The 26,940-nt window shown below is 37.1% G+C and overlaps 2 protein-coding genes and 3 non-coding genes across 13 annotated transcripts in view; all 5 read left to right on the forward strand.

Moving 5' to 3' along the window:
* LOC137491081 (uncharacterized) overlaps positions 1-26,024 on the forward strand; it is a 554,517-nt gene extending 528,493 nt beyond the window's left edge. For 2 of the 9 annotated variants that reach the window (XM_088650886.1, XM_087248571.2), the window contains 2 exons: positions 21,567-21,773; positions 21,941-26,024. In XM_088650886.1, coding sequence (XP_088507012.1) covers positions 21,983-23,620 — 1,638 coding nt within the window. In that variant the 5' untranslated portion in view covers positions 21,567-21,773; positions 21,941-21,982 and the 3' untranslated portion in view covers positions 23,621-26,024. Of the gene's footprint in view, positions 1-10,799; positions 11,009-11,815; positions 11,966-19,317; positions 19,378-21,566 lie in introns of those variants that run through there. The other 7 variants (XM_087248572.2, XM_087248569.2, XM_087248574.2 and 4 more) reach the window with 7 other exon arrangements.
* trnal-aag (transfer RNA leucine (anticodon AAG)) lies at positions 1,075-1,156 on the forward strand. The gene has a single exon. It is a non-coding gene; the product is annotated as a tRNA-Leu (tRNA).
* trnal-uag (transfer RNA leucine (anticodon UAG)) lies at positions 1,824-1,905 on the forward strand. Its single transcript has one exon. It is a non-coding gene; the product is annotated as a tRNA-Leu (tRNA).
* Positions 2,109-2,190, forward strand: trnal-uag (transfer RNA leucine (anticodon UAG)). The gene has a single exon. It is a non-coding gene; the product is annotated as a tRNA-Leu (tRNA).
* LOC137491448 (uncharacterized) lies at positions 2,291-3,822 on the forward strand. Its single transcript, XM_088649897.1, has 3 exons — positions 2,291-2,323; positions 2,763-3,485; positions 3,799-3,822. Exons 1-3 carry the CDS (start codon positions 2,291-2,293, stop codon positions 3,820-3,822), a joined length of 780 nt encoding a protein of 259 aa, XP_088506023.1.
* Positions 26,025-26,940: the final 916 nt, after the last annotated feature.

A 26,940-nucleotide genomic window follows, 5' to 3' on the forward strand; every position in this document is an offset into this window, starting at 1 on the left:
AGAGATTATCTTTAAAAAGATTGGGGTATCACAAGATGATTTGTGTAAAGTGTGTTTGGAAAAAAAGGAAGGTGTGTTACACCTATTTTTAAATTGTAAAAAGAGTGATTTTATGAAGATGTTGAAAACAATGGTGTGCAATTTTCTGTATGATGAAAACATTATTTTAGAAGAATGGGATACACTGTTTTTATTTGGTTTTAATGGGAAAACAAAAAATAGGTTTGCTCTTAATTATATGTTGACTCTTGCAAGATATACAATATGGAAAAGAAGAAATATTATGAAACAAAAGAAAAAAAAAATTTCCATTGGTTTTGTTGTATAAACAGATTGTGACTGAGGAAATAATGGTTATATATGACTATTGCAAAATGTATGAAAAGATGGACATTTTTGAAAAATGTATTACAAAAAATAATCCATATATTGTACAAACTTGGACTGGTTTTAAAGTTTTCTTACCTGGAGATTTTTAAATATTTTATCTTTTAAATATTTGTATGTATAAATGTCATGATTGTTGATGATGTATTTTTTAATGAAGAAAAAAAAAAAAAAAAAAAAGCTTGAATCTGCTCAGGAGCAAGTGTCTTTCCCACGATTAGATTGCAGCATCTTAACAAAGTCTGCACTGGAAGTCTCTCTTTGCCAATGCTCCTTTTAGCAAGAGCACCCTATTGAAACAGGAACAGTAAAGATTCACAATTAGAGTAGTAATACTCTATAACTGGATTTGAATATAATAACAACAACAATGTGGGGTCTGCTGTGATGGAATCAGTAACTTTCACTCTTTTGTGAAATAACAGTTACCTTGTAATCAGGTGCTTAAATGCATCGCAGCTGGCTGCCGTAAGGAGAAGTCTTCAAATGCCTTGAGGTGTGCTCAAATAGAGACAGAACTGTGGTTGACAGGAAGGTGGGAGTGCTTCCTAAGCTGGTATTAAGGAGGTCTCTTTCTTTGTGGAGGAGCTCCAGCTAGGCATGGCTAAATTGAACTGATTTCCCAGAGCTGTTGCGCTACTTGAAACAAGTTGGTGTCGAAACTGCTCAGGGAAAGCAGCTTTGTAAGGTAGCGTGGCCGAGCGGTCTAAGGCGCTGGATTAAGGCTCCAGTTTCTTCGGGGGCGTGGGTTTGAATCCCACCGCTGCCAGATATGGTTTTAAACAAGGCCAAACTGCTTGAGTGTGTGCGCGTTCGCAGTGAACGCTGGAAATGAGAGAGTAAAAAAATTTAAGTTGGCAACTAGTCAGTATAATGTGTTCTTTGGAACTCACAGCAGACTCGTTGGTGTGACAGCAACACATCCCCAAGCTCGAATCTGCTCAGGAGCAAGTGTCTTTCCCATGATTAGATTGCAGCATCTTAACAAAGTCTGCACTTGAAGTCCCTCTTTGCCATTGCTCCTTTTAGCAAGAGCACCCTATTGAAACAGGAACAGTAAAGATTCACAATTAGAGTAGTAATACTCTATAACTGGATTTGAATATAATAACAACAACAATGTGGGGTCTGCTGTGATGGAATCAGTAACTTTCACTCTTTTGTGAAATAACAGTTACCTTGTAATCAGGTGCTTAAATGCATCGCAGCTGGCTGCCGTAAGGAGAAGACTTCAAATGCCTTGAGGTGTGCTCAAATAGAGACAGAACTGTGGTTGACAGGAAGGTGGGAGTGCTTCCTAACCTGGTATTAAGGAGGTCTCTTTCTTTGTGGAGGAGCTCCAGCTAGGCATGGCTAAATTGAACTGATTTCCCAGAGCTGTTGCGCTACTTGAAACAAGTTAGTGTCGAAACTGCTCAGGGAAAGCAGAGTTGTAAGGTAGCGTGGCCGAGCGGTCTAAGGCGCTGGATTTAGGCTCCAGTCTCTTCGGGGGCGTGGGTTCGCATCCCATCGCTGCCAGGCAGCCCTTTTAGGATGCTTGAGAATGACCTCTCTGCTTGAGCAAACAGACTTGCGAAGAGATACTGCATGCTTCCGCTCACATCCAAATGTAGACTCCTTGGCCAAAGCTGAAGGGCTTCACTAGGAAGCTCTGCGTCCTCTCTGCTGTTCTGCTTCGGTAAAATTGGGCAGAAAAGGGACCACTGCAGCAGTTCATCTATGGTAGCGTGGCCGAGGGGTCTAAGGCGCTGGATTTAGGCTCCAGTCTCTTCGGGGGCGTGGGTTCGAATCCCACCGCTGCCAGATGTGGTTTTAAACACGGCCAAACTGTTTGAGTGTGTGCACGTTCGCAGTGAAGGCTGGAAGTGAGAGAGTAAATTTAAGTCGTCAACTAGTCAGTATAATGTGTTCTTTGAAACTCACGGCAGACTCGTTGGTGTGACAGCAACACATCCCCAAGCTCGAATCTGCTCAGGAGCAAGTGTCTTTCCCACGATTAGATTGCAGCATCTTAAAGTCTGCACTGGAAGTCTCTCTCTGCCATTGCTCCTTTTAGCAAGAGCACCCTACTGAAACAGGAACAGTAAAGATTCACAATTAGAGTAGTAATACAGTGGGGAATAAACCAGAGTCAAGAGATGTGTTGATTATGTGAGTGAGTGTTGGTATGACTTTCTGACACAGAAATGAAAATAGCCTCACCATTTACTTTCCTTCACAAAATAAGGTATAGTGATAAAAATGCTGGCTTACTTTGTGTTCCAGAAGACAGGAAATGTTTAAAACCACATGATGGAGAGTAAATGGTAAGCTCATTTTTATATTTAGGGTAAACATCCATTTCATGCTTGCCACTTTAAGCCTTTATACTAAAGTTCACTTTTTTGTTCTTTTTTGAAGACCTGATAGTGCTGAAAGAAGAGACACATCAATGGAATGAAATGGAAGAGAAACAACAAGAAATAACGACTGATGAAAAACCCACACTCACTAAAAAGACTTTATCACGTGGAAGATCTCGGAAACCCAAGTCTAGGTGTAATTACAGCTGTAAACAGAGTAGAAAGAGTTTCTATCAAAAGCCAAACCTTGATGTTCACACTAGAAAGAAACCTTTCACTTGCAAACAGTGTGGAAAAAGCTTCTATAATACAGGAAACTTAACAGTGCACATGAGAATTCACACTGGAGAGAGGCCGTACACATGCCAACAGTGTGGAAAAAGCTTCTATTCTACAGGAAACTTGGCAGTGCACAGAAGAATTCATTCTGGGGAGAGGCTCTACTCTTGCCCTCAGTGTGGAAAGAGTTGTAAGCAAAATGGCAATCTTGAAACCCACATGAGAACACACACTGGAGAGAGAAGCTTTATTTGCACACAGTGTAGGAAAGGTTTTTCTCAAAAACAAAACCTTACCATCCACATGAGGATTCACACTGGAGAGAAACCTTACACATGCACAGAGTGTGGTAAAGGTTTCCCACATACAGGCTCACTCAAACACCACATGATAAGTCACACCGGACAGAAGCCGTTTGCATGTGCTCATTGTGGAAAGAGCTTCACAACGAAAGCTAGAATCATGAGGGGTGAAGATGTACCAGATTGTGAGAGTTTCTACAGGGCTGCATTGAAGCAAAATAACTCTATATGTGTTTCAAGTTATTATGAACTGAGAACCAAATTTGTGCACATTGCACACTGCAATCAAATGATCGGCTCTGAAAAGAGAATTAGAAAGATTAGGGAGGAGAAAATGTTTGGGGAGATGCAGAGAAAATTGTCCTACACTCTTAGATTGTGTTTTTGATCGTTCACACTGTTTGATTTTTACTCTCTTGAACAAACAGATTTGCCTCCAATTTTGGGCTTTTGTCTGCAGTTTCACAAAACTTGTTGGTGAATAAAAGTTGGTCGGTGTGAACTTGCAGTGACAGTGAGAGACTGATGCAGACTCCATAAAGCCCTGTTCAGACTACACAATGCCATTTGCCAGTTACCACAGATCAGATTTGTGTCAGATTATGAGATTTTGACTTGATCAAATCTTGATGAGTTGTGGGTAACAAATGAAGACTTTGGTTTCAAAACACAACACATTTATTTTGATGGACTGATTTTAGAAAATAAAAAAGTTTTCCTCATGAAGACAATTAAACTTTCTGTAAACAACTGGTTACCTTTGAAGAGATGTTCATGTGAAAACTCCCACATTACTACAAATAAATCTGTGTATGGGAAGCCCAGTATCTCTATTGTGAATGAGAATATGAGTGATTTGTTAGCCTACATGCTAATTCCAGTACTCAACAGATTACTGAAGCACTTCAGCTATCTGTTTATTCAAATTCTATATATATATATATATATATATATATATATATATATATATATATATATATATTTGAATGAACAGATAGCTGAAGTGCTTCAGTAATCTGATACTGGGTTTCCCACCTAACATTGCTGTTAGTAATAGTAGTCACACACACACACACACACACACATGTATATACATATATATATATATATATATATATATATATATATATATATATATATATATATATATATACACACACACACACACACACACACATATGTGTGTGTGTGTGTGTGTGACTACAATTACTAACAGCAATATTATGTGGGCAAAATAAAACTGAAAAAGGATAGTTTTTTTTTAAACTAGTATGGGTCTATAAATCTCATTGTCACCCTTTAAAAGGTTTAAAAACCAACATTTATAAATTTATATATTTATGAATGAAGAATTTTTTGCAAAGCATAAATGGTTATTAACTACTTAATGCTGTGTACAATTTTCTTTAGTCACATTAAATTTAACTTGTTTATTGCAAAAAGGGTTTACATGGATATTGACATGAGACATGAGTATATGCAATTATAGAAAACATGCTCAGTGTTTTCAATATGACTTTCACAAAATTGACAAGATCTCCTTATTATCAACTTTTAATCTCAGGAATTCTTTTGATGGATACACATCATTAATCATTTAAACTAAAGTTCTTTAATTTTGGGGAGAATTGAAAAAGAAATGTAAATTGTTGTCTTATTTTTCTAATTCCTGTGAATTAAAATCTTTAAAAATAAACGAGGTCTGAGCTGATTATGATGAAGCCTTTGAATAAGAATATTCATTTAAAACTTATTATTACATTTTGGATCTCTAAAAATAAAGATGGAAGAGAGAACATTACAGAATAGTGTGAAAGAAAACCTCTGATCAATACTGTGATGTTTTTAGGGATAATATTAATTATTGTTTTAAACTCTTTAGGGTGACAAGCAAAACCCTGTTTAAAGAATGGGTTGAATAATTTTAATTTAGCAAAAAGATTGTCATTTTAAGTTAAAAAAAATCAAATGTGATTATAATCTATTTTAATAAGTTTCCATTTAATTTTGATGAGATGACCAGCACCAAAGCCACTTCTTCCACCTGCTCCATCAATAGAATATCCACCTGTTACGTCAGATGCCACTGAACTCTTACTATAGTTCCCACTTTGATTTTGGCCACAACCAGCACCAGCAGTACCACCAGCTCCACCGACAACATGTACAGAGTAGCTGAAGCACTGGAAGCCACTGGACAATGTACCACATGCCCCCTCAAGCTACTTAATACAGTGATCTTTTTTTTTTTTTTTTTAGCTCTGCACAGTTGCCAGACATTCAGAATCGCTCCCCAGTAAACATCAGAAACAGGTGGATTCAACAAAGGTTGTACAACAAATAGTTGTAAATACTATAATATACAGCCCCTTTAAAAGTTTGGAATATTTTATAATGAGCTTATTGTGCTCACTAAAACGTTATTGCATTTTTAAATCACTGTTCTTTTATTAAATGTTCTTTAAAATATAATTTATTCCCGTTTAAGCCTGAATTGTACACATGATAAGTGTTCAGTGTCATGATTATGGAGGCCCAAGAGTACGGTGGCCGGGAAGTGCAAAACAACATTACAAAGTTTAAAACACTTTTACAAAGCTCGAGACAAATTTACATCTTGAAAAACATGTTTACATATCATCAGACACAATTACAGGGGAAAAACAATTTTACCAAGGACGAAACAAATTTACATTTTAGAAAACAAATTAACAAGACCTAAACACTTTTACAAATCCCGAAACATATTTACAATTAGATTCCCTACGGAAAGGGAATGTACCACACCCCGGAAGGGACGTAGAATGTACCACACACCGGTAGTGACGCGGGGTAAAGTTGTTGTTGTTGCTGGTGAGCACGGTAAATTCGCGCTGTGGAGTACATGGCGTAAACAAAGTTTATGGTGACCGAACATGGACAGCGGTCGAGGGTTGTTTTGCCCGTTTTGTGGCAAACACATGAGCAGCTTAACACGGTTTTGCTTTGCGTGTGGTCGGTGTTTAGAGTTTATAAAGGACGCGGAACAGACGGAAACACCAGACATGCTGCATCAATGTGTTCAATATTTTTACGAGATCCACTCGTACGCTGTAATCGTGAACATAAAGTCAAGTCTACATGGCATAAACCTCTGAACGACTTGAGATCGGTTTTAGTATCTTATCAGTCAACATGTGCCGTGCTTGAATCGTTTCCATGTACTTGCATTTACATGTTTCTATGCACTCTCTCGCTGATATTGTCTTAGAATAGCTCTAATATGTTTTATCGCAGTTAGTCAAACCATGATTTTCATAGTTGTAGACTTGTGGAAACCTGTCTACAAAGTCACACGCGAGCTGGATATTATTGATATTTTCCAGTGTGTGTGTGTTACATTCCAGTTCACTACCAGTGTGTGGTACATTCTACGTCACTTCCGGGGTGTGGTACATTCCCTTTCCGTAGGGAATATGTAATTGTAAATTTGTTTCGGGATTTGTAAAAGTGTTTTGCGTCTTGTTAATTGGTTTTCTAAAATGTAAATTTGTCTTGTTCTTTGTAAAATTGTTTTCCCTGTGTAATTGTGTCTGATGATAATTAAAAGTGTTTTTCAAAATTTAATTTTGTCTCGAGCTTTGTAAAAGTGTTTCAAACTTTATAATGTTGTTTTGCACTTCCCGGCCACCGTACAAGAGTGCTAGTTAGAAAATCAAAGACTCAAATGATCAATTTAATTATTGAAGCATAAAAATGTCTTTATTTTCTTGTCGGCTTAGTCCCTTTATTAATCTGGGGTCGCCACAGCGGAATGAACCGCCAACTTATCCAGCAAGTTTTTACGCAGCGGATGCCCTTCCAACTGCAACCCATCTCTGGTAAACACCCACACACACATTTACACACACACTCATACACTATGGACAATTTAGCCTATCCAATTCACCTGTACCGCATGTCTTTGGACTGTGGGGGAAACCGGAGCACCCAGAGGAAACCCACGCGAATGCAGGGAGAACATGCAAACTCCACACAGAAACGCCAACTGTACAGAGGCTCGAACCAGCCACCTTCTAGCTGTGAGGGGACAGCACTACCTACTGCGCCACTGCTTCGACCAGCATAAAAATGTACATGAATAAATCACAATTTAAATGGACAAATAAATAGATATGTTTGAAATGTGTTTTTAAATGTCATTTAATTAAGCAATAAAACAATGCATTACAAATACATTTTAAATCTATAAATAAATAGACACTTTTATTACTGTATTATTATTTAATCCATGTTTTAAAGGCTGATTAATCAAACAGTAAAAATTTGGGTTAATAAATCACAAAACACATTTTAAACAGCTTTTTAAATAAGCATTTGGCTAATGCTTTTCTCCCTATTTGCTGCTTGGTTTTCTTTTTCTTTTGCCAAATGCTTTTCTCAAATTGAAAATGAATCGAGTTAAAAAATGGCTCTGCTGTAATGAGCTATTCTTTTCCTCTGTTAGGAAAAAAAAGAAAGTTAACAGTTTTATCTAGATTAAATGACCGTGGTGATAAAGATTTTCTTGGAGACATAGAACAAAATGAACTTTGTATTTTGCCATCAGAGTTAGATTACTATTAAACAGAAAAAGCTAAAGGAGCTTTACAATCTAGAGTGAAATGGATAGAGGAGGGGGAGAAAAATTCTTCATGTATATTTTTTAAATTTAGTAAAGCAAAGGCAAGCTTCAAAAACTATTAATAAACGTAGCATAAATAACAATGTAAGTGAAGAGAAAACTTTGATTGATGATCACATCTATTCATGTTATTATGTAAATCAAAATTTAATGAGAGTGATTGTGACTTTTGCTTTTCAAAAGATAAAGTTTCTATTATTGATGACAGCTTCCGTAAAATGATGGAATCTGACATTGTTATCTCTGAACTTGATGTTGCTATTTCTCAAATGTTCAATGGAAAATCCCCAGGTACAGATGAAATCACAGTTGAGATTTATAAACATTTTTGGCCAGAGATGGGATTTTTAGTTTTTGAAGCACTTAAGGAATGTATAGAGGAAGAGAACTATCGACTTCTATGAAGCAGGGTTTAATCATTTAGTTCTAAAGCCAAGCAAAGGCCAATTATTTTTAGACAATTGGAGACCCATAACTCTTTTGTCCAATGATTTTAAATTGCTCTCTCATGTATTTGCCAATAGACTCAAAAAAGGTATCGGCGAGATAATAAGTGAAACACAATCAGCTTTCATTAAAGGGAGAAGTATTCAGACTGATACTTGATATGTTCGATTATAGGTATTTAATTCCTCAGACAAGTTTATTTATATTTCTAGACTTTTTCAAGGCATTTGATACCCTTGAGCATCCTTTTTTGTCTTTAGAAAATCTTTAGAAACTTTTGGATTTGGTCCGAGCTTTTGTAGGGTAATTTCCATGTTCTATACTGATATATTCAGTAGTAAATCTCTGAATTCAGGATCATCTCCTGGAATTTACATCAAAAGAGGAATCCATCAAGGATGTCCCATCTCACCTTTTCTTTTTAATATAGCTGTTGAACTTATGTCATTATATTAAAAAAATTCAGAGTACACTTTAGGTATTGATATACCTGGTAGGACTTTTAGTTTAAGCCAGTTTACTGATGACACTCTAATTATTCTTAAGAATAGGGAGGTGCTCCCTTTAGCTCTTGTCAAAATTTCTGTTTCCTAAAGCTTCTGAATTCACCTTAAACCTAAGAAAATGTGGAATATTAACTATTCAGAATTGTACTTTAAGAGAGTTAGAGGGTATTCTAGTAAAAGAAGAAGTTAAATACTTGGGAGTTACCATCACCAAAAATTCTGTTTATAGAGAATGTGCAAATTTTAATATCAAAATGGAGGGCGTGAAAAAAATCCCAAAATCATTGGCTAGCTAGAGACCTTTCCATATTGAGTAGAATTCTTTTGACTGGGATTATCTAAAATTATATATTTAACTTATCCTTTATATACTCCTCCCAAAATAGTTAAATCTATAAATTCAATATTATTTAAATTTATTTGGAAAAATAAATCACATTATTTACGTAAGAATCATATGGTCAAAGAGTATGAATATGGAGGTTTGAAAGCTATCGATTTTGAATGTCTTCTTGGCACTTTTAGAGTTAAATAGTTGAAAGAGTGTTCAGCTAAGCCTTATTCAATTTGGCATCATATCTCAAATAATTTTTTCAAAAACATTGGTGGCCTTGAATTTGTATTAAGATATGATTATGATTGTTCAAAACTTCCTTTGAAGCTGTCTAATTTTCATAAGCAAGCACTACTTTTTTGGAAAATATATTTACCCATAATTTCCCCCTCATAAATCTACTCTTTGGAATAATTGGGCTGTTGTTATTAATAACAGAAAATCATTGTTTAAAAGTGACTGGTACAATAAAGGCATTATATTTATTAATGATTTATTAGATGAAAATGGACTGCTACTATGTCATAGCAAACTTACAGGAAATTTATAGTAAAATTTATAGCCAATGTTGATATTTTCTATAGTAAATGTAACAACAAGGTTATTTACAAAGAATTTAAACACGCCTTATCATGGGTGATTTTAAGTGATATCATCTAGGAGTTGTTTAACCCTTAGTAGAGGACAAAGCTTTTAGCTTTTATCTTAAATATCCTGTAGCACCTAAGGTTGAGGAAACTCATTACAGAATTGTATTCAGGATATATCCTGTGAATGAGTTTTTTCAAAAAAGATTTAACTTTGATGTTGACAAGTGTAGATCTGCTCAAATCTTCCAGAAACACTCGATCACTCATTTTTTTTTTTATTGTGAATTTACTTTTAAATTCTGGTTTGACATCCATACTTGGCTTTCATTAAAGATGATTTTAGTCCCCCCTATTGTTCTAGAAGACATTTTATTTTACAAATGGGATTTACGTTTTTCTTTCTCTGATGTTGTGAACTTTATTTTACTAATGGGTAAATATCATATTCATTGTTTTCAGTGGAAAAAGTGCAGTACCTCCTTCAGATGTTTTCTTTCTGAGGTAGAGAAAGTGGCTCACAGCTTCAAATACTTCAGAAATCACATTAAAATAACTGAAGCTCTCTGAACTTCATATTTATTGTTTTTTTCATTTAACAATGTTTTGTTTTTCCTTTGATGTAGATCTTTTGTACAGCTCCTTGTTGCAGTTGTAACAATTTTAATTTATTTTATTTATTTTAATAGTAAATATGCCTTGCGATGTTGATTGTTCCCTGTTTTGTGATGTAAACGTTTCGCAACAATAAACACTTAGACTTAGTGGATTAATGTTTTTTAATGGATTAAAAGTTTTGATCAACTGCCAATACTGAATGTCTGTGTATGTGAAAGAGATAGCAGATATGTTGTGTGAGGTGGAAAACGAGGGAGAAATTTATCATGTCCTCACTGCAACAGTGAGTGGCAAAAAAAGCTGAACAAAAAAGACTTTTATTTTGGCGTGATGTGTGACGTCATAAGGCTGCGCCGCTTCCGCGCTGCGGTTCAACTGGAGGAAGGTTTGTTTCACAACTTTACACAAATATAAACAGATTGATGAAAGTTTCAGGTTTTTCTTCTGATATTATATACCTGCTGTTGACTATTATTTTAATCCTTTATACAACGAAGTACTATTTTAATCACAGTAAACGAGGGCAATTGTTTGAACAGAAATGTGTGTAATAAGTGTTTTAAGGAAGGTTTAATTTTTTTTAAAATAGCATAATGTCATTCCAGTATAAGTATACATTGTCATATATATTTAAAAAATATAGTTTTTATCAGGTCATTTGTGGCTTTTGTTTCTTGTTTAGACTTACCTGATTTATTTTTGTTAATCACTCTCATATAAACAAACTGTTGAAGCAAGTGTTGAAAAGATAGAGGTAAAGTTGGTTTTATAGTCGCACATTCTGACTTTCCCTTTGATAATATAGTTTTATAAAAGTATTATTTGCAAACTCTAAACAGTGAAATCATATTAGCAGCCAATGACTATCAAAGTACAACATTGTTCACAGTCAAATAAACAGTGCTAATGTTGAATTCAAGTCACACTTGCATGCTAATTCTGATCATAGAGGTAAAGTTGATTTTATATTCGCACATTCATTCATTTAGAAGTCTCTATGTTGTTTATAATGTTACTTTGAATATTCGATCTGAATTAGCATGCAAATATGACTTGAAAACAACATTAACACTGTTTATTTGACTGTGAACAATGTTGTACTTTGATAGTCATTTGCTGCTAATATTATTTCGCTATTTAGAGTTTGCAAATAATACTTTAATGAAATTATATTATTAAGGGGAAAGTCTGAATGTGTGAATATTAAACCAACTTTACCTTTATATTGTTTCTTGCTCAGAATTACCCGATTTATTTTTTTTAATGACTATATAAGAAGTTATTTTATTTCTGTTCATTTTTTAATTTTTTTAAACAGGACATTTTTATTGTTTTGTCCATTTTAAACAGGATAAAGTGTCCAAACGCAGAGAAAAACTCCTGCTGAAGCGACTGATCTCCACACTGTTGTAAAGATGGCGTTTATTAAAGAGGAGAGTGAAGATGTGAAGATTAAAGAAACATTCACAGTCAAACAGGAAGATCTGCAGGAACAAACAGGTTGGTTTTCATACCGATATATTTTTAATATTAAGAATGCTAAATAAAATCCATATTGCAGCCCTTGTAATATGATTTCGCTATTTAGAGTTTGCAAATAATACTGTTATGAAATGATATTATTAAGGGGAAAGTCTGAATGTGCGAATATAAAATAAACTTTACCTCTATGCCCTGAGTGTGCTGATAGAGGTAAAGTTGGTTTTATATTTGGATATTCAGACATTCCCCTTAATAATATAATTTCATAAAAGTATTATTTGCAAACTCTAAATAGCGAAATCATATTAGTAGCCAATGACTATCATAGTACAACATTGTTCACAGTCAAATAAACTGTTAATGTTGTTTTCAAGTCATACTTGAATGCTAATTGTAATTGAATATTCAAAGTAACATGGTAAACGATACAGACTTCTAAATGAATGAATGTGTGAATATAAAACCAACTTTACCTGTATAATGTGCTGCCTAGTTCTCCTAATCCACATAAGCTCTCATTGAAAGACAGGAATGAGTTTCTTTCTTGTTACTTGTTCTCATTTATTTTGTCATTATTTTCTGTATTATTAGTCTCCAATTTTCACTACCTTCTTAAGGATATTGATTCTCTTCTTCTCCTACTGTTTGTAGAGTCCTTGAGCACTGGCGCTATATAAAATAAATAATAACAATCAATTTAAAAAGTTTAACTGAGCTGACGATATTTGACCTACAGTATTCTCATAGAAGATATCTGCTATTACAGTTATAGTGTTGGCTTAGTACTTTCCATTTGCATATGTCACATTGATCACAATTCCCTTTTTTATCAACTTCTTTAGGGGTTTAATCTTGTTTTTGTAGTTGTTACTAGTTCTCACAGATAGTAACTGAGTTAGAATTACATCATTATTATAAAAACTAATTACCAGGGCTATTGTGTTTAAAAAGGGTTTCTGCAGGGTCTTAAAATGTCTTAAATTCCAAAATCTAACTTTTAGGCCTTAAAAAGTCTTAAATTTACTGTAATATTGTGTTGTAGGTCTTAAATCTTTTTAAACAAGTCTTAAGTTTCCTTTGTTGATGTTTTGTTACCCAATCTGGTCAAAACCCATACGATCACCAACAATCCATCTCAATAAAACTTTTAACTTTTTATTCAAAAAGGACATTTTAACTCTATTTATCATAATGGTAAGGACCGCTGAGGACATCGACCTGGAATGATTGCTGTGCATAGATTTAGTTTATTATAGTTTAAAACTTTTAAAACATTTGTTCACTTGTTTTTTTATTTTAAAGAAAGTTTATTTTGGATCCAAGTAGAGCTCTCGTGTTTTTACACAATATTTAAGATCTTTTACTAAGAAATATCTAAAATATTTTAATATTATTATTATTATTGATTTATTTTTGTATTATTAAATATTGAATATGAAATATTTTTTGAAAGGACAAATAAAAAAACTTTTTCTTCTGGGCCATTTGAAAAATTCCTTAATCTAAAATTTCATTCATAATGGTCTTAAAAATGTCTTTAAAAGTCTTAAATTTAACTTAAATTTATCTGTAGAAACCCTGATTTAAAGTATGTCAGAAAACGTGGATGACTCTAACTTTAAATATGCTGAATGAAATAGACACTAAAATAATTAATTATTATAAAACATTGTACAGTAATCTAAACTATATAATGTTGCTGTGGGACGATGTGAGACAAAACAAATTAAAGTGAAACAATAACGTTTAGCATTGCACTGACTACAACTGGCCAACAAACTAGTCTAAAAAAGACTTTTGGTGCTTAAGAACTGGATTACAGCATGCTGATGATATGCAAACATTTGAGTGTAGAGCTCGTCAGTATTGATCATATTCTTCACGTACCAGCACGTGCCGCCATTGTAATCTTTTTGCTTTTTAAAGAATACATTTTTAGATCCTTAAAACAGTGTAATGCTGCCTGTCTTTGATCTTGTGGGAAAAACTGGAGCACCCAGAGAAAACCCACGCCAGCTCGGGGAGAACATGCAAACTCCACACAGAAATGCCAACTGACCCAGCCGAGGCTCGAACCAGCAACCTTCTTGCTGTGAGGCGGCAGCACCACCTACTGTGCCTCCTCGTCGCCCGACAACACTGATTTATTTGCATATTTATTACGCAATATTCCAGTTTGGCAAATAAGTTAAATTGTCATTTTTGGATGGAAACATAGCTGTAAGGCTTGGAGCTTACACTGCTATTCTGAACAAATAGTCGGAAACAGAAAGCAGTTGAAGGATGGTGTGTTTAAATCCATTATTTATCTGACTCCATCAAAGTTGTTATCATCATTGATAAAGAGAAAGAATCTCAAAGCTTAAAGCAGATAAAGTTGTTTATCAAGTTACATGTTTGAATATACAGACAGTAGAATGAAACAAACTTACATACTGTATAAAGAAATTAGCTGTAACATATGCACTGCTGAGCAACAAAGACAGTGAAATGAGGGAGATGCAGAGTAAAAGCCATTCTCCCAGATCAACACTTACCGTTCCTTATTATACCCTGAGCAAAGCATTCCCAGGTGAAAAAAAATATGTAATTAAATGCAATTAAAATACACTAAAATACCCGCAAATAAATTTTTAGTGCATAGTTGTTGTTTTTTTGTGTGTAAAATAAAAGTTTGATGGTTTTACACTATAAATATACTAATTAAAAGTATGTTTATACTTCAGTAGGACTTTAGTACACTTGACAAAAGTATATACTAAATACCAGTAATACTTAAATAAATTTTATTAATGTGTTTTTTAAAAGTGTGCTTTAAATGCTTTAAACATTAGTTGATTTTTAGTACACTGTTTACATACTAATCCTAAGTTTAAAATAAGTTAAAATATAGAAAATCTATTAGTAATGTATTGTAGAAGTACATTTTCCCAAAATACTTTTAATACTATAATTTTATAGTATATAATTCAATTTTATAATTTGTATATTCTTTTAATATATTACGATTATACTTTAAATTAGTCATAAATATATTTAAATGTTTAAAAGTAGGGTTCAAGTGTATTTCTAGTTGTAACTAAATATATATATATTTTTAAATACAGATATAGTATGTTAAAAGCACATTTTAGTTCAATTTCAGGGTGTCTCAAAATAGCACAGTTGAGTGCACTTAGATGGTATTAAGTTTATCTTAACATATACTTAATACTATATTTTAGTACATTAAGTACAAAATTAGTGTGCGAAAATAGAGCACTTATAGTGCATTACTGAAAAGTGTACTAAGTATACTTAAATAAATTGCCTACATTTCAGTCACACAAAGAACAAAGTCACGTACAAGAATGTCTTGTCCTTCTTTAATTAATAACTAGCTACAATTCACAGACCTTCGACAGGGACATGTACTGTAACTAGATTAATGGGATTATTACTCTCCTAAAAACTGTTTTAGTACTGCTTGCATTCTTATTATTCAACTATTTTATTGATTTTTTTAAAAGTCTTCAATTTTTCTACAACACACATATTGAACAACAAATTAACATGGTGCATAGCTACAGACATACTCAAACCCCATATAGAAAAAGGGAGAAAAATAAAAATAAATTAATAAAAATAGATCAAATAAATTAGGAAATTAGGGATAAACTCTCACCAAGGATATAATAACCTCTGAGCGTTCAATGTAGGAGAGGAAAGGCTGCCAAACCTCTAAAACCTTTTTGTAGAGTCTCGGATGATGTACTTAAGGTGCTCGAGTTTAAGATGTGATAACAATTCTAATATCCAATGTTTGTGGGATGGTGGGTTTGTTTTTTCCATCTTAGGAGAATCAGGCGTCTGGCCAATAAAGAAGAAAAAGCAATGATCTCTATTACATATAGATGAAAATGATCTAAAAATATTGGCCCAAAATTTATGCAATCTAGGGCATCACCAGAACATCAGATCTGCTGGCTCCAAACCACATCTGGGGCAAGATGAATCTGACCCTGGATACATTTTTGCCAGCTTGCTCCTAGATAGGTGAAGCCTAAGAAGCACCTTAAACTGAAGAAGACCATGTCTAATAAATGCAGGGGATGAGTGTACCAGTTCTATAGCATATTGCCAAGCTGTATCTGCTATTTCTAGTACCAGTCTGTCTTCCCATTTTTGTTTTATACAATTTAGGCAAGGGGAGGCAGTTCTTTAGACCACTTCATATAACATGGACATCATACCCCTTTGATATGAGTCCATATTTACCAATTCATCTATCCAACATGCTTATGGTTGGTTCAGTGAAGGAGAGAAGTGTTTTTTTTTTTTTCGAAACTATGGACTTGAAAGTACCTAAAAAAAATTGTCTCCAAAACAAGAGCTTCATCAAATACCTTGCACAACAGTGGTGTTAGCTTGGCAGTAAATATCTTGTAAAACTCGGCCGGAAGCCATCAGGGCCTGGTGCTTTTCCGGTTTTTAATTTTTTAATTGCATTTTCAATTTCAGAAGGTGTTATTTTTTATTCTAATGCCAACTGATCTGAATCACAAAGGTATGGCAATTCTAAATAATTGAAAAAGCTCTCAATACGTCCAATTTCGATTACCTCAGAGCTGCAAAGGGTTTTATAAAAGTGTTTAAATTGATCATTAATTCCCTGTTAATCAGTAATAATACTGCCATCACCCTTACTAACTGCTGCTATAAAACCAGCTGCTGAGGATTGTTACAGTTGGTAACACAATAACCTGGCAGCTCGTTTGCCATGTTCATAATGAATCTAGCGTGATCTTATGTGGAGATCCTTTGCATTTTCACTTGTCAGGGAGTCATATTCCGCTTGCAGAAGAAGTTTTTTCTAATGGAGCTCTTCAGAAGGTGATGTTGAGTGTAGCTGATCAATTGTATTATTTAATTCATAATGTCTGTAAGCCGTTTTGACATTCTTTTATTTGCGCTAGCTTGATATTAAATAATCTGTCCTTTTATAAATGCTTTCAGAGTATACCATAGGATGCTCAAACTTATCTCTGGGGATTCGTTTATCTCAAGGAAGAAATAAATTTAAGCATCAATAACTTTTACAAAATCGTCGTCTACCAAGAGTCTTGAGTTAAACCGCCATGTATGTTGGAGGATTCCATTGCCTGAAAACATAGCTTTAGAGAGACTGGACAATGGTCCAAAATAACAATACTACCATACACTACTGCTGACATTATTGCCCCATTCACACGGGGCTTCAGTGTCAACGCTTGACAGAGGGCGTGTCTGAAGTTGGGGCTGACGTGATCGTCATAGCAGCGTTAGCCAATGAATTTAGTCAGCAATAGGCCACAGTCTGAGCTGGTGTATTTGCATACAGCGATCTGTCGGCTGATGCTTCCATCGCCGCTTGAAAAGTTGATCAAGTCCCAACTTTTGCAGCGAACAATGCCTCTGAAGCAGCGTCGACGAACCCACAATGCAGTTCGGCAACGCCTGACGTCACCCATTCAAAGTGAACGGGAAGCGTTGACGCTGATGCCCCTTGTGAATGGGGCGTAAGGGAAGTAACTGCTTGTCCAGGAGAAAATGGTCAATCCTGGAATAGGTTTGATGCACAGGTGAATAAAATTCAGGAGGTTCGCCTCCTAAAATTAAATTGTGTGTGTCAAGACTAGGCAAAATTGAAAATAAATCACTGAAAATGTGTACATTGTCCCAATTAGGAGCATACACATCGGCCAGGACCACAGACATGTTCAAAGTTTGGATTATTATGTTTCTGCCATTTTTATCCAGCACATTTGACTCAATGACAAACTGTACATTCTTATGTATGAGTACAGCAACGACCCTACTTTTGCTATTGAAGTTTGAATAATATATTTGTGTATAGCCTCCTCTATTAAGTTTAGAATAGTCATTTTTCAACAGATGTGTCTCCTGTAAATATACAATATCGGATTTGAACTGTTTTTAACTGATTTTAATTGTTTCGTTTTATTGGGTGATTTAGCCTCCGCACATTCCAACTGGTAAAGTTTGTCTTTACTTCACCCATTTTATGGGCTGTTGAAAAAATTTATCAGAAGCATCCGAAGCACCCGAAAGGTATCTGTGGGTTTTGTATGTAGGGGTATATATAAATGTTGCTATAATAAAGGCCAAAGAAGAAAAAATGGCCATGAATATCAAATCACTTTTATTGTCACATCATCCGCAGCACGTGTGCTATGATGAGTGAAAAGCTTAGGTGCTGGCTCTAGACAGTACAAAATACAGACAGTGCAAATATAATGACAGTGCAAAATACAGATAGTACAAAATAATTTGGCACCATTATAATTGTTGACAGCGATTTGTGTACCCATAGTTGTAGGCAGTATTGTTTTAGGTATGTATTGGTTAAAGTGCAGTGCATGCCACATATACATGGTGTGCAGTGAGGGGTATTAAGTGTTCATCAGCCTGATAGTCTGAGAGAAGAAGCTTTCCTTTAGTCGGCTGGTGCGCGACCGGATGCTGCAGAACCATTTGCCTAAGAGTAGCAGAGAGAAAAGTCTATGGCTTGGGTGGCTGGAGTCGCTTATAGTTCACTTGGCTTTTCTCATGCACCGCCTGGTGATGTCGTGATGGGAGGGAAGCTCACCTCCTACTACGCGTCCAGCAGTTCACACAATCCTATGTAGGCCTTTGCTATTGCTGCTGGTGCTATTTACATACCAGGTGGTGATACAGCCATGCAGGATGCTCTCCACAGTGCAGGTGTAGAACGAGCGGAGGATGTGAGGGCTTATTCCAAACCTCCTGAGACGCCTGAGGAAGAAGAGGCGTTGTTGTGCCTTCCTTAGCACTGCGTCTGTGTGAGCAGTCCATGTCAAATCCTTAGCAATGTGTACTCCAAGAAACTTGAAAGCGCTGACTCTCTCCACTGATGTCCCGTTGATGGTGATGGGGGTGTGTTCTCTTTTCTCCCAGCTCCTTGGTTTTGCTGATGTTGAGTGAGAGGTGGTTTTCCTCACACCACTGCGTCAGAGTGTAAACCTCCTCTCTGTAGGCCATCTCATCATTATCTGTGATTAGGCCCACCACTGTCATCAGCAAATTAACGATGACGTTAGAGCTGTGTTTGGCTGTACAGTCGCGTGTGTACAGGGAGTAGAGGAGTGGACTGAGAACACAGCTCTGTGGATCATCAGTGTGGATCAGGTCATGTTGTTCATTCTGACCACCTGGCGTCTGCTTGACAGGAAGTCCAGGATCTAGATGCACAGAGAGCTGTGTAGACCCAGAGCTTGGAGCTTCACCACTAGTTTGGCAGGCACTATAGTGTTGAATACTGAGCTGTAGTCCACAAACAGCATTCTCACATATGTGTTTTTGTTTTCCAGGTGAGACAGAGCAGTGTGCAAGGTGAAAGTAATTGCAACATCAGTGGAGCGATTATTCCTGTAAGCAAATTGCAGAGGGTCAGTGTGAGCAGGCAGTACAGAGCAGATGTGCTTTTTAAACAGCTTCTCAAAGCACTTGCTGAAGATGGGTGTCAGAGCAACTAGACGCCAGTCATTTAAGCATGTGGTTTTAGATTATTTCGGTATGGGCACAATAGTAGCTGTCTTAAAGCATGTGGGAACCACAGACCAAGAGAGTGAGAGGTTAACGAAGTCCGTGAAAACCCCCGCTAGCTGGTGTGCGCATGCTTTAAGTACACGTCCAAGGATGCCATCTGGGCCGTAGCTTTCCAGATGTTCCGGAAAGATCTTGTTACGTCTACTACAGAAACAGAGTGTGCTTGCGGTTTCGGTATCGGCCGCGGGAGCGCACAGTGTGTGGGTGTCCTGGGCTTTAAAGTAGGTGTAGAACGAGTTAAGCTCATCCAGGAGAGATGCAGAAATGTTTACAGTGGCGGGTTTGTTACTTTTAAAGTTTGTGATGTAATTAAGTCCCTGCCACATACTCCTTCCCTCTACCTTGTATCTCTGTATTGATGTTTTGCTGCTTTGATAGTTTACCTGAGGTTGTAGTTTGCTTGTTTTTGTTCCTCAGCATTTCTGGATTTATAGGCGGAGGTTCACACTGATAGGGCTGTTCGAACTTCGCCATCAATCCATGGTTTTGGGTTGGGGAAGATACAAACAGTTTTTGTTGGGACCATGTCTTCTATACACTTTCTGATGAAGCATGTAACGGTGTCTTGAGTAAACTTTAATGTCGTCATCAGAAGCTGCCCGGAACATCTCCCAGTCCACATGATCAAATCATTCTTGAAGTATGGAACTCGATTGGTCCGTCCAGCTTTGAAACGTCTTGAGGGTGGGTGGTTCCTGTTTCAGTTTCTGTCTGTAAGCAGGGAAGAGCAGAACAGAAGAGTCATCTAATTTGCTTAGCGGTGGGCGGGGGAGGGATTTGTTGGCTTCCCGGAACGGAGAATAGCAGTGGTCCAAAATTCGGTCACCACGCATGTTTGTGGTGATATGGTAATAGTATTTTGGAGCGATTTTCCTGAGATTGGCATTGTTAAAGTCCCCTGTAACAATAAACGCTGCCTCTGGGTGTTTGGTTTCCTGCTCGCTTATGCTCCCATTCAGTTCCCTAAGCGCCTTCTGTGTGTTGGCTTGAGGGTGGATGCAAACATCTGTAATTATAACAGCTGTGACCTCTCTTGGTGGCCAGTGTGGTTGGCACCGAAGCATAAGGTATTCCAGATCAGGAGAACAAAATGATCTAACTGGATGTATGTTTCTCTTATCTCACCATGAGTTAATAAAGAAACAAACACCTCCTTCTTTGCTTTCCCCTGTCGGTTCTTTCATTCTATCCACAGTATCTTATCCATAGTATTCTATCCATAGTATTCCCTGTCTGCTAAACAAATGTTAGAAAAACATTTTGTTGTAATTATGAATATATACAAATAAAAATAGGCCATTGTTACGACCCCCTCGTTCGAGGTGCAACATAAAAGAGCTCAGACAACAAAAAAATTATATATGCAACTTATTTAATATACACAACTAATAAAACAACAAATCAAGAAACAAACAAATGTCTAGGGGAAAATGAAGAAAATAACTAACTTTAACTACACATATAAATAATGCCAAACAAAACCATAAGATTGCCAAAATAAAGAGATGGTCTTGATGCGAAGACGGCCAGTAGCCACACTATCCTGCAGAAGCTAGCTCACTCTCGCATTTATATGCTTTGAACCAATTGGGGAGCAACCATGGCACCTAATCAGGATCTTCCACATCCAAAGTAGAATACCGGGGTTGTCACACCATTTACACCTTTCAAATCTGTGTCTTATCAATGTGACCAAAATTACTTTTATGATCAATTATGTAGGAAACTCTGAAAACTAGACTGACAGCATTTCAATTTACAATGACTTCTATGTTAGGCGACTATGACACAATTTACATTGTAAAAGCAGTAGATAAATAAAGATGAATTTAATCTGCTTAAATGTGTACAGGTTAATGACTGAACAAAATATGATCTGATTTTATTTTACATTTAACATGCATCAAAATAAGTGTGTGTAGCCAATGTTTCCAGTGTCTTTTTACTTTTCAGCTTTTGATGAGAGATTTTTAGACTTAATGAAAATTAATCTGTTATTTATTTATTTCAGACCTAATTGAAGAGAATGAGAGGAAAGAGGAGGAACATCATGTCAAAATTGAGGAAAAAACTCATTTACAGACTGATGGTATTTTGAAAAGGAGAGACAAGAATTGTTTCATCTGCACTCAGTGTGGAAAGATTTTGGCAAGCAAAAGCAAACTTAAGATTCACATGATAATCCACACTGGAGAGAAACCATTCATGTGCACTCAGTGTGGGAAGAGTTTCCGCCAAGCATCATCACTTAATAAACACATGAGGATCCACACTGGAGAGAAACCATTCACATGCACTCAGTGTGGAATAAGTTTTAACTGCTCATCATACCTTAAACAACACATGAGGATCCACACTGGAGAGAAACCATTTACTTGCACTCAGTGTGGGAGGAGTTTCAACCGCTCATCAAACCTTGATCACCACATGAGGATCCACACTGGAGAGAAACCATTTACTTGCACTCAGTGTGGGAAGAGTTTCAACCGCTCATCAAACCTTGATCAACACATAAGGATCCACACTGGAGAGAAACCAATAACGTGCACTCTGTGTGGGAAGAGTTTTCGCCAATCATCATCCCTTTCTAAACACATGAGGACCCACACTGGAGAGAAACCATTTACTTGCACTCAGTGTGGGAAGAGTTTCAGCCAATCATCAAACTTTAATCTACACATGAGGATCCACACTGGAGAGAAACCATTTACGTGCACTCAGTGTGGGAAGAGTTTCCGCCAAGCATCATCACTTAATAAACACATGAGGACCCACACTGGAGAGAAACCATTTACTTGCACTCAGTGTGGGAAGAGTTTCAACCGCTCATCACACCTTAATCAACACATAAGGATCCACACTGGAGAGAAACCAATAACGTGCACTCAGTGTGGGAAGAGTTTCCGCCAATCATCATCCCTTTATAAACACATGAGGATCCACACTGGAGAGAAACCATTCACATGCACTCAGTGTGGGAAGAGTTTCAGCCAATCATCAAACTTTAATCTACACATGAGGATCCACACTGGAGAGAAACCAATAACGTGCACTCAGTGTGGGAAGAGTTTTCACCAATCATCATCCCTTTATAAACACATGAGGATCCACACTGGAGAGAAACCATTCACATGCACTCAGTGTGGGAAGAGTTTCCGCCAAGCATCATCACTTAATAAACACATGAGGATCCACACTGGAGAGAAACCAATAACGTGCACTCAGTGTGGGAAGAGTTTTCGCCAATCGTCATCCCTTTATAAACACATGAGGATCCACACTGGAGAGAAACCATTCACATGCACTCAGTGTGGCAAGAGTTTCCGCCAAACATCATCACTTAATAAACACATGAGGATCCACACTGGAGAGAAACCATTCACATGCACTCAGTGTGGAATAAGTTTTAACTGCTCATCATACCTTAAACAACACATGAGGATCCACACTGGAGAGAAACCATTTACTTGCACTCAGTGTGGGAGGAGTTTCAACCGCTCATCAAACCTTGATCACCACATGAGGATCCACACTGGAGAGAAACCATTTACTTGCACTCAGTGTGGGAAGAGTTTCAACCGCTCATCAAACCTTGATCAACACATAAGGATCCACACTGGAGAGAAACCAATAACGTGCACTCTGTGTGGGAAGAGTTTTCGCCAATCATCATCCCTTTCTAAACACATGAGGACCCACACTGGAGAGAAACCATTTACTTGCACTCAGTGTGGGAAGAGTTTCAACCGCTCATCAAACCTTGATCAACACATAAGGATCCACACTGGAGAGAAACCATTTACGTGCACTCAGTGTGGGAAGAGTTTCCGCCAAGCATCATCACTTAATAAACACATGAGGACCCACACTGGAGAGAAACCATTTACTTGCACTCAGTGTGGGAAGAGTTTCAACCGCTCATCACACCTTAATCAACACATAAGGATCCACACTGGAGAGAAACCAATAATGTGCACTCAGTGTGGGAAGAGTTTTCGCCAATCATCATCCCTTTATAAACACATGAGGATCCACACTGGAGAGAAACCATTCACTTGCTCTTAATTAAATTTAATTCAGCTTTATTTGTATACCGCTTTTACAATGTAGATTGTGTCAAAGCAGCTTCACATAAATGGTCATAATAAATTGGATCAGGGTAGTTCAGTTTTTAGTGTTTAAGTTCAGTTCAGCTCAGTTCAGTGTGATTTAAATCATTACTGAGAGTCCAAACACTGAAGAGCAAATCCATTGATGCATAGCTCTACCGATCCTGAACCATGCAAGCCAGTGGCGACAGCGGAGAGGGAAAAAAAAAACTTTACTGATAGGAGTGAAGAAAAAAAACCTTGAGAGAAACCAGACTCAGTTGGGCACGACCATTTTCATTTCTCCGCTGGCCAAAAGTCTTGTGCAGAGCTGCAGTCTCAGCAGTGGAGGCTGGAAGCTGGCCTCAGCGAAGACTCGTCTGTCCCTGGAGCGTCGCTGGAATCAGACTCATGTTCTCCACTCCCCACGACCACCAGCGCAGCAGCAGCTCAGGATACGGCCTGGTCCCGGATATGGAAACCTTGGGATCATCTCGTCGCTGGTCTTAGATCCAATCAGTGACTCCGCATAATCTGAGGACCTCGGGATGATTATCCCCAGGTGGAAATGAAGAAAAAAAAAAAGAATAATTAGCGTAGCTGCTGTTCATAGTGTATATAAGCAAGATGTAGAAACTTGTGTGGAAACCCGCTAAGTGATGTATTGAGTGTATGCTTTACTAAACAGATAGGTCTTTAATCTAGTTTTGAACTGACAGAGTGTGTCTGAGCCTCGGATGTTATCAGGGAGGCTATTCCAGAGTTTAGCAGCCATAAATGAGAAGGCTCGACCTCCTTTACTCAACTTTGCTATTCTAGGTACTACCAGAAGCCCGGAGGTTCGAGATCTTAAAGAGGGAGTTGGATTGTAGCGAGACAGAAGATAAACAGGAGCTAGATAGGTGAGAATTAATATTTTAAATTTAATACAAAACTTAACAGGCAGCCAGTGTAAGGAGGATAAAATTGGGGTCTGTGGTCACACCGGACTTTTCTCTCCATAGACTTTCATTCATACGCACGCAAATGTGTCAGACTGGAATCGTAAGTTTGTGCGTCAAGTTTCGCAATTCACTGCCTTGCAAGGTTCAAGCTTGGTGAACTTTGACCTTGGAAATTGCATCACTTGACTATGTAAGACCCACACTGGAGAGAAACCGTTCACATGCACTCAGTGTGGGAAGAGATTCAACCGATCAGCAAACCTTAATAAACACATGAAAATCCACACTGATGTGAAAGAGTATATGCGCTTTGAGTGTGAGAAGACTTATTACAGCTCCAAAATTGAAACTGCACCAGACAATTTACTCTGGAGAGACCGTACAAGTGTTTTTACAAGAGGTTTAATTAGTTAACACATCTGAAAACAACAGGATTCACACTGGAGAGAAACCGTACAGATCTGATCAGTGTCTACAGAGTTTTAATCATTCGGCGCAGCTTAAGAAACACATAGAGAAAAAAGTTACACACATGACATGAATGCAGCAAAAATTTCTCTGTGCACTGGATGTTTCATGTCTGAATAATGTTTGAAAAGGCTGAGTGACGATATACTGTTTTCCAACACTCCTACACTGCAGTAGGTCGGGTTGTAAATGTGTTGCGCTTCTCGCGTTTACCGTAAACACCGTGGTGGTGGCTGAGAAAAGAATTGTCATAAACATCTGGCCAACAGCTCCTCTGCAGCTTAAAATCTCTTTGCAAGTGATTGTACCAGTGCAGATAAATTTGTACTCTCTCCAGTGTATTCATGTAGCTAGTGTTGTTTTAGATGATGTTCACTGTCTGACTCCCTGAATGAGAGACATCACTGGGAAGACACCGCACATCAAAGAAGGTGGAGCTCTAGGACGCTTAGTTTGCAGTATACCAGGGCCTCAAGTTTTAAAAGCCCATTCAATTGTCCTGTGTTGCAGCTTTTATTAGTGAAGTTTCTTTACTTTTAGATTCTAGATTTTTCTAGTTTACTTCTTTTACTTTGAGTCGAATACAAACTTGATGAATATTTTATGATTTAGGCAGAGCGACAGGTATTAAGTTTTACAATATTTATACACTGTGATGACTCCAGATTAGAGCATGTGGTAAATTCTGATTGGATGCCTGCATTACTCATCAATGGGTATATAAAAGTTGTTGTGCTAGCTACCCCAGGACACTGTGGCTACTCGGGAGTCCACATGTCAAGACCTGCCATCTCATTGGCTCTTTAACCTTATGGTTTTGTTTTGCATTACTTTTGTCATGTAGTCAAAGTGTTGTTGTGATTTTATCCTAAGTTCTTTATCGTCATTATTATCCCTAGAAATTTGTTGGTTGCTTTGATTGTTTGTTCTATGAGTTACTTTTATAATAAATAATTTGCATTCAGGCTATTTTGTTGGCACTCTTATGGTGCGACTCTAACAAGCGGGTCATAACACTTCGCAAAATGTGGCCGGTTGTATCCAAGATCTTGTTCTTTTCAGTCATGACCATAGGTGAGAGTAGGAACCTAGCATGAGCAGTAAATTAAGAACATTGCCTTTCGTCTCAGATCCTTCACCACAACAGACAACCACATCAACTGCATTACTGCTGCCGCTGCACTGATCCATCTTTAAATCTCACATTCCATTCCTCATGGAAAACACTGATACTTAAACTCCATTTGGGGTAAGGACTCTCCTCCAAACTGGAGATGGCCACCTTTTTCCAGTCAAGCACAATGGTTTCTTAGAGGTGCTGTTTCTTTCCCTGCCATGTCACACTCAGCAGCAAACAATCCCACTTACTGCATGCTGAAGTTCCATGTCCTATGAAGCCAAAAAGACAACGTTATCTGCAAATGGCAGAGACAGTCCTAGCCTGCACCTAAAATTCTGTCAGTAAAAATTACTGTATTTCTGAGATCAGCCTGAAAAATAACACATTCACAAAATAAAATGAATAAATGAATGGATGGATGGACATTGTAGTGGTGGAAGGGGAAGTTGGATGGCTTGTGTAGATGTTAGATGATCACACACACACACACACAAGTAATAGCTTCTAGCTTATTTTTATTACGTTCTTCAGCAGTAACAAGCTTTTCTGTTCTGTCGCTCCCACCACCGACGTTCCCCTCTAGCTCCACCCACTTCCGTTACGTCACTTGACACACAAGAAGCTACATCCCCCGCTTTTTTAGCAGGTGACAGGGCAACAAAAAGTAAAAAAATAAAATCAGGTAAATGTATATACAGATCTGGCATGAACTAACGCGCGCATGAAACAAAGTGATCTCGCATGGCCACGACATATGGCGCGTTA

The sequence above is a fragment of the Danio rerio genome, chromosome 4 (assembly GCF_052040795.2).
Source record: "Danio rerio strain M-AB ecotype USA chromosome 4, GRCz13ab, whole genome shotgun sequence".
In the NCBI taxonomy this organism is placed as follows: Eukaryota; Metazoa; Chordata; class Actinopteri; order Cypriniformes; family Danionidae; genus Danio; species Danio rerio.